The following is an 8,842-nucleotide window of genomic DNA, read 5'->3' as shown; positions in this document are numbered from 1 at the left end:
CTTTTACTAACAAGCTACTAAAAATTTTCGGTAATCTTCTGCCCTGTTTGTTGTTTTCTCTGGAAAGCGTAACGGTCAGAAGGCCACTTCTACTACTCTGTCTTTCTGGTTGAGACGTTTGATTTGTTTGGCTTATGAGACTGCTGGACAGCAGCCTCCTGAGAGAATTACGGCTCATTCCACTAGGGCTGTCTCCTCTTCTTGGGCTTTCAAAATTGAAGCTTCTGTGGAACAGATTTGCAAGGCAGCAACATGGTCCTCTCTGCATACTTTTTCCAAATTCTATAAATTTGATACTTTTACCTCGGCTGGGACTTCTTTTGGGAGAAAGGTTTTTCAAGCGGTGGTGCCTTCTGTTTAGGTCCTCTTGTCTTTTTCTCCCTCCCTGTTCATTCCGTGTCCTCTAGCTTGGGTATTGGCTCCCACTAGTAATTTGAATGATGTTGTGGACTCTCCATGTCATAGGAAAGAAAACATTTATGCTCACCTGATAAATTTTTCTTTCCGGACATGGAGAGTCCACGACCCCGACCTCTTTTTAATTATAATTCAGCAGTTTTTTTGAGTAAACCTCAGGCACCTTTTCATCCTTGTTTCTTCTTTTTCCATTTTCGTTTGGCTAAATGACTGGGGATTATGGGTAAGGGAAGTTACACTTAACAGCTTTGCTGGGGTGCTCTTTGCCTCCTCCTGTTGGCCAGGAGTTGAGTATCCCACTAGTAAATGGAATGACGTTGTGGACTCTCCATGTCGGAAAGAAATTTATCAAGTAGGCATAAATTTTGTTTCTAGCATTATACAATAAAGTACATATAAAACATTGTATACATATGTACAATATACCCACAATCCCCCAGCTCCTGATGTCCTATTTTCACTATTGTATTGTAACAAAAGGTGTTGAGTTTATGTTGACACATGTAAATTGTTTTGCCATTTAATATTATGTAACCGGATCATTTACATTAAACCTTCAATGTAGGTGGCGATGCTGCTTTGAAAATATTGCAAGTATAAGAAAAGCATCGCCACCCACAGAGATGTATAGTAAAACACCTCTCAAATTATTTCAGCCCTTTTTAAAATTTCACAGGAAATCTTGATCCTGCAACGAATCCCTTATTTTACCATAATGCTTTAATTGTCAGGGCCTTAAAGACTACAATTGAAAATAAGCATTTTATTACTTCTCTCGTACCTCCCACTGAGAGTTGCATTTATTTTGCTGGCTATGTTTACATAGCCTATACTTGGTTATAGAAATTTTCAGTATAGGTAGTAATACCACAGTCGAAAGTAGCTATTTAAAATGCCTAAATAAGTGTAAAGGAGCTATTTGTAATTTATTTAATACACTGCGGCTGCTAAAATTGATAATTGGAAACAATTTAAAGGGGAGAACATTTTAGTACACGATCCCTGTTTTCAGTATTGGTGGCAGATTCAAAAGATAGAAACAGCTATTTCATATGACAAAATAAATGTTAATGAGCTATTTGTAAACTACTTAATACACTCCAGCAGGTCAAATAGATCATTGGAAACGCATTACAATTAAAAGCTGCATGGTTTGGTTTTGTACTTCCTACTTATGTTCGTTAACTGACAAGGTCAGCAGCCTCTGCTTTACTGTTGGATTAGCACACACCTCTGCAAGTATGGCGCAAAAACTTTATTTACGACAATGAGGTTTTTTGTTTTGTAAAAGAATAATTAAAAACCCCTTTTGAAATTGTGTCAAGTTGGAAAAAAAAATGGTGTCTACAACATTCCTTTGACTCCACTGTGATAAAAGTGTATTGTATTGTACCAAGTGACCTACTTCATCGGTACCACTGTTTGGAGCTGCTGGCTGTTTAGGGAGCAGCCATCATTCTAGCCCATAATTGTAATCATGAAGACAATCTGCTGAAAGTGAAAATTAAACCGTGTTTGTATTGGTTATCTTGAGCACTATATGGCAGAAGTGTTTGCATAAATGCATAGTTACTATCACTGCTGCCATACAGTGCACAACATGTGCAGTCTCCTGAGCTTACCTAGATATGCTCTATAGCAAATGCTAAAATGAGAACAAAGAAAATTTGGTAATAGAAGTAATATGTCATTTTTAGTTATTTATTTTTAAAACTGCATTCTCTTTCGGAATCACAAAGTTTGACTTTCATGCCCCTTTAATAATTTCTCTAGTTTTGTCGTTTAGTATAGTTGCTTGTTGTGTGGCTAATATTTACCATTTAAGACACTTACTATGATATGTTAGGCTATCTTTTATTTTATATATACTGTATGTTTGTTTGTGTGTGCATGACTGCTTTAATCTGTCATTTAATAGTTTTGCTATTTTCATGCCTTGGGAAGAAATAGTTTTTAAAATAACATTAAAGGGACAGTAAACGTACGTAATAATGTTATATAATTCTGCACTTAGTGCAGAATTATATAACATTATTTTAGCAGTAACTTCATAAATTACAAGTATCATAAATTACAAGTTACTGATAAAATGGTATATAATTCTGCACTATGTTTACTGTCCCTAAGGTGCTCTTTCAGATGCATGTTGCCACTGATGATTTGTGTGAATCTTCTCTCTGTTGTATTGCTATGATTGTGCTGTGTTTATTCCAGTAAATTCTTTAAATAGAAGTTATAAAAACAGTTGCCTGTCTTTACTTCCTGAACTTCCATTCATATATAGAGATAATGTGAGTGATTGTACAATGTAGAACGGGTAGCACTGTATCGAATATCCCTCTGCTAGTATAGAAGAGACTAGTACTTAGAGGGAATTCTTCAGCATAAGAATAAATTCTGCATATAAGTGAAAGGATTTTGAGGCTTTACAGTAAATAAAGAAAATGTATGCATTTGGTGCACAAAGGCCCATCTTCATTTGACTGACAGTCAAGCACTAAATAAATATGCTGATTTCCAGCTTCTAGGTTGGTTGTTGAGCGAGACAGGTGCTTATGATTCTTCACCCCCCCCCCACCCCCCCTTGCTGCTTCAATGTCAAATTTTGATCTTGTAATCTTATGATCTCTTGCAGATTTTGTGCCTTGGTAAAACGTCGAGGGGAGGGTTGTCCGAACAGGAAAGCCTTGATCGTCCCTCCCTCTGAAGAGTATTGCACCCCAATTCACCGTAGGGTGCCAGACACCACAGACCCAGATCTGGTCTTTCTTTGTCGGCACGTGTATGACTTTAGACATGGTCGCATACTGAAGAACCCGCAGTAACTGCTACTTCAGAGGAAGACATGGAGATGCCGGTAGCAACAGCATGCCGGCCTTCCCACAGCCTATGACTGTTTCAAACATCTTCCCGGGAGCTCTTCCAAGCACAGCAGAAGCAGGGAGCTTCTTGCAGAAGCCAGGATGCTCTGCGGATTCAGGAAAAGACACTGGTTGAAGAACTCAGCAGTTGAAAGCACAGCACTTCATTAGATATGAGCTTAACTTAAAAAAAGACAAGAAAGATAAAGTATATAACATATATAAATATATTAAATATATAAATATATCTATATATTGGGGAAAAATAAGCCAGTACATCAGGTCAGGAGCCGTGGTTGCAAAGTTTGTGTAGGGATGTGTTAGAGCATGAATGAGCCAATCTTGGTTCAAATGCCTTAATATGTCAGACACGTCTCTGTCACAATCACACAAAGGTTTCTGCACTTCTGGCCTTTCATACAGGTTTGGTTTGCTTTTGTTTGTCCCCACTCCATCTCCCCCCATGGTTGGTTGATGCCCGGTCTGTTAAAAATTTACTTATTCCTTAATTTTATCTTCTTTCCTTTTAAAAGATTCCTTCCCCCTGTAACCAAATGTAGGTAGCCTCTGTTTTCATCAGATAATCTTTTTTACCTTTTTTTTTTTTTTTCCGTAAAGGTACTTTGGAGTCTCTTTTAGGTTTTACATTTCTTTAGATGTAGATTCTGCAGTCCACCATTCCATTGTGATATTGTGTGACTGTATTTTTTTAGAGAGAGTGTTATCCTGTGTAATTAGTTAATTGCCAAGCCAGGACACGTGGTGGAAGAATGAGTATGCTGTATGCTTTTCAGCACCTGTACAAGTTATGCTGTACACATATATTGTGTATTACAAGGTAACTGTTAAGACTCCATTATATAGATGCTACAGGCAGTAGGATTCTTTATTCAGCGCTGGCTGATTTTTATGCAGCAAAGCATTTAATCAGATTTGCAGAATTTCCCAGAATTCCATGGTACAGTGTCAGTATCTTCCTCAGACCATTATTAATCTTTATCCACCAAAAGTGACCAATCACAAACTTGTGTTCTGAGAAATAGCTACCTGACTAATGAACGGAGTTGCCATTTGCCTTATGTGTATAGTGTCTAGTTCTACTTTTTATCATGAAAGTCATTTCAAATGGATTTTAAAGATAGGGGGAAAATCAAACATTAAAAATACCAAAGGACATAATAGAAGGAATCAACTGAAATGTTAAAGAGTAGCTTGCACTAAATCAGTTAATGACATATCACACTTTATCAGTAGTCTGCTGTAATCAATAATTTATAATTCTGCATTTTCAGTTTTCAGAACATACCACACAATTATAGTTTAAAAAAAAAAAAAAATGCAGCCGAAGGCAAAGAATTTGTGACTGATTTTCTCTGTGCAGCCAGAAGAGGATATGGAATTTTTTCATTTCTATGTTTTCATACCAAAGAGGTTCTGTGTAGGAAGTTATACTATTTGTGGTGCAAAGATGGCTCACAGTCTTTCAGGTGACCAGAAAACAATCTATGTACACTTGTAAATTTATACTGTATGATGAGTATTGCAGCCATGTTTTCTGATACCCTATTGATTTAGTTTATAATATCCTACTCTCCATATCATGCATCATTACAAGCAAAGTGATCCAATATCCAGCTGCTTTGAGATGAAGAAATTCTGTATGATTGCATGTTGAATCAAAATCTTTCTACTGTTTTCACTTGGATCATAACAGAAGCTTGAAGTGTGGGCATTTTTTTCCACTTTTTAAAATGCGGTAGTTTTTAAACTGTTGTTGAGAGTATTAGTTAATACTTATTATGGACATATATTTTCCAGGGCATCTTCAAACCTCAATTTTCTTCCAAATAATTGATTTTTTTTATAATTACATCAGACATGTATTTGTTAATGCAACAGTTTAAATCTGCATTCACTTTTTTTTCCTTCTCTATAAAAGGATTCTACAAACATGGAACCAAAACAGACTTTAATCCTCTGATAGAGAAACTGATCATATTATGCTTTTTTTTTTTTCCTCACATTTGAACTGTAATACAACATTTAGATAGCATTTAAAAAAAAAAGAGGTATCAAAAAGTGAATGCAGCTTTTGATGACTTATTCAAAAGTATGAAAATGTCTTTGATCTATGTAATAATTTCCAGGAGTTGTAAAACAGCCAATTGGATTGAGATATGGTGTAGATTTGGTATTATCCCTTAAACTACTATAGGAAGAAAAAAGGTAAATCTAGTTTGCTGTTATTGATCCATTATGGCTTCCATACATGGCATTTTCAATTTTCCTGTCGTTCTCAGGTTACTGTTTTGTGACGCAGTGTCACATGATGAGTTTGTATATTGGGCTAATACATCACATCTGAATGTTTTATTTTGGATTCTGATCTTCCATTTCCACAGACGATGAAGGAGGTTCCTGTCCTAATGAGTTGACATATTCTGAGCTTCCCTGGTCTTCCTCATGTGTCTCAATTATAAGATCCCTGGCCCCATAGCTTTCACTACATTAAGAAAAATGGGGGGGATTAAGTTTTCTATGGTTTAAAAGTAGGCTTGCTGGAAAGTGTTTCTGGCAATATCTTATGCAAGGCCCTTATAGTGGTTTGCTATGGCCATAGGAACAAATATCAGTCAAATGAGATATCCAGCAAGTAACGAGCAATTTTCCCATTTCATTAATGCAACATTTTAAAACCTTATGTTTATTGCATTAGTGTTACTACAACAACCTTTTATTGAATAAGAATTCATATGAAATTTGTTTTGATGTCCACTGTCTGTAAATCAAATTTATGAAGTCATTAACAGACGGGAATGAGACATCATTTTTTTTTAATATTATTTGTAAGACTAATTGCAAATAAGCAAGCAAATTTAATTTCAAAGCAAAATATGCACTGTTTAGAGATTGCTTTCCATTTGAATAGAATGTACCACTTCTTAGATTCAAATCTATAAGAAGGGGTTGTATTACTCAGTAAGGCTTAAGAAAAATATTACTGATGTTCTAAGAACACAACTCCTTTTATTGAATAACTTACGAGGGCAGCTCATTTTATATGGTGTGCATTGAACATTGATTACATTTTTTCATTTTGCTGCTGAAGTCTAAAAATACCACATTTCTTAGTCTAAAACAGTACATTGTTTATCCTCTAAAATATAATATTTTTGTCAGCGTAACAGTGAGTCCAAAGGCACATTCCCAACACATTTTTTTTATATTTCACGTCTTCAAAGAGAAGAAAACTTTTTCATTAACATTTTAATACCTGCTACAGCTGCGCTAATATAAAATATCAGTATATTTTCTTCTACTTGTGTTGACTGTATAACTTAATACTTTATGGACTGACTGATCAAAAACTCACCGGCATTGAAAGAAATCACACAAAATCTTAAGGATTTTTCTTAGGCTTTATATTTTAATGCAGTTGTCACATTTTCTTATCCTAAACACTGCACAGTGTGATAACCGCAATCAAGCTAAAATGTGCATTTCTAAGCTTGTGTGGCCTGGCAGTGCTGACAAGTGAAGAGCTTTGGATCATTGGGCCCTTAGTGTGTTTTGATCTCCATTAAACCATTATCTGCCAGAAGTTGCAGTTGAAGGGTTAAGAACAGCCGTTGTTTACTAAAACCTGACAGAAACATGAGCAAAACATATTTATCAGAAAATTAATTTTTGTAATCTCTTCAACTTGCACTGGAAATGCTATTAAATGCACAACTGTCTGCAGGGGACTCCATAAACGGACAGTAAACAGTTCATGCTTAATCCCATGCTCCCTAGAGACACACAAAAGCAAAATTTGCGGGTTTAAAATAATTGCATAAATTGCATTTTGCCCAATTTACTGATGTTTTTAGGATGTGAATATCAAAGTCCAGGGATCTGCTTCTTGTTTTAATTTCGCTTTCACACATAATCTAGTTCGAAACTGAGGAACTAGTGCACATCTGCTGAATTGTAATGTGCATTTGGCACAGAAGAAATAGTCAAGAAGCTAATTTATGAAAACTATTGTATGTATTGTTTCCTTAATGTAGGAACCAGTGTTAATGAGTTTCAACTTTATTTTTTTAATGATTAGATATATTAGAAACTAATATAAATTTTGTCCGCACACATTCTACAGGTTTATCAAGTTAGCTTGTTAGCTCACTGCACACACTGACATATAGGCGCACACACAGCAAGCAAATCTATAGGTGCCGTTTGTGGTCTGAAAATAAACTGCACAATTTCTGTACCTTCAATAATTGCCACCCCTAAATTAATCTTGTTTATAGTTTATTCCGCGCACATGGGATCTTGGTTAAAAACATTGAGACTCTCAAAATATGTTAACAAAATGGATTTGATTGTACATTAATGAGAAGTTTTATTTAAACCTTCAATTGCACTGTTCACTTTAATTAGAGTTCTCAACCTATGTGAAATGCTTTCATGAAGAAGCACCATCTGTATTGGAAAGGGATAAATCGCTAAAAGTATTCAGAGTAATCCCCATGTACAGAGATAAACTGAGCTGCCTGCATTATTTGAGAGCTGACTTGTAATTCAAACCACAATTTAAATTTTGTTTAACCTTTTTTTTCCTTGATACATTAATAAACTGAAGACTTAGAAACCTATGTTTACTTAGTATCCCACAGAATGTCCACAGATCACAATTCCAGTCAAGAAAATTCCATTTCTTTTGATTGCACTTCTGGCAGTGGTGGGGAGTAAAAAAAAAAAGCCCATGGTAAAACCACTTGTAGGACAGGAAAACCATTCTGATCAAATGCTTTGGCATAGTTCTTTCATTTTACTTTGACAATTGTGCTCAAAGTAGTGGATTTATAGAGAATAAGTTTTCAGACTTTTGTTTGTTACAGTGAGTAGAAAGCTATTAAATTGTCAGCAAACGGTCCTTCATTCTACAGTTGTCACTGTCTCAAATTAGTTCCCTAACTTCACTATCAATTTCAATAAATCTTGTGTTCAATTCCTACATTATTCTATACAGTTGATTTGCCAACGTGTGAGCGTTCCCCAAATCTTACAAATCCACTCTTTAAAATAACATGAATTGGGAAAGATGTGGATTCTATATATGCTTTATATATCAGATGCTATATTGTCCCTAATTATATGCACACAATTGGACTTTAGAATGCACACGTAATCCTATCATCGCTAACACTGACATCCCTGGCTGTATTTAGCAAAGTGTGTGGGTGGTTAAAATGTTTCCTTTTTTCTTATCTATTAGATAAAGACATATATTTTGAAACTGAAAATGCAGCTGGTAGAATTTAAATTTAATATTGGGAAAAAATACATGTAAAATATATATATTTTAGTTGATGATTTTGTAAAATGCACTTTTGTGTTTTTCTTTTTCTTTTTTTTTCTTCCTTGGTCTCCCGGATCTGTATTTCAATGTTTACAGATGGAATGAGAAAGAAAACATTCCTTATCTTCTGTGAAAAAGCTATATTAGAAGTAATTCTTTAAAAAATATAAAATAAAGTTGGAGAATTGTATTGGTTTAGAAATTACATTTGCTTTTT

The 8,842-nt window shown here is 35.0% G+C and overlaps 1 protein-coding gene across 1 annotated transcript in view; it reads left to right on the top strand.

The window, feature by feature from the left end:
- BAHD1 (bromo adjacent homology domain containing 1) overlaps positions 1-8,830 on the top strand; it is a 509,383-nt gene extending 500,553 nt beyond the window's left edge. Inside the window, exon 7 of the mRNA XM_053697895.1 lies at positions 3,053-8,830. Coding sequence (XP_053553870.1) covers positions 3,053-3,242 — 190 coding nt within the window. The 3' untranslated portion in view covers positions 3,243-8,830. The remainder of the gene's footprint in view (positions 1-3,052) is intronic.
- Positions 8,831-8,842: the final 12 nt, after the last annotated feature.

This window comes from Bombina bombina, chromosome 1 (assembly GCF_027579735.1).
Source record: "Bombina bombina isolate aBomBom1 chromosome 1, aBomBom1.pri, whole genome shotgun sequence".
Lineage (NCBI taxonomy): Eukaryota > Metazoa > Chordata > Amphibia > Anura > Bombinatoridae > Bombina > Bombina bombina.
This window is presented reverse-complemented; position numbering and strand designations above follow the sequence as displayed.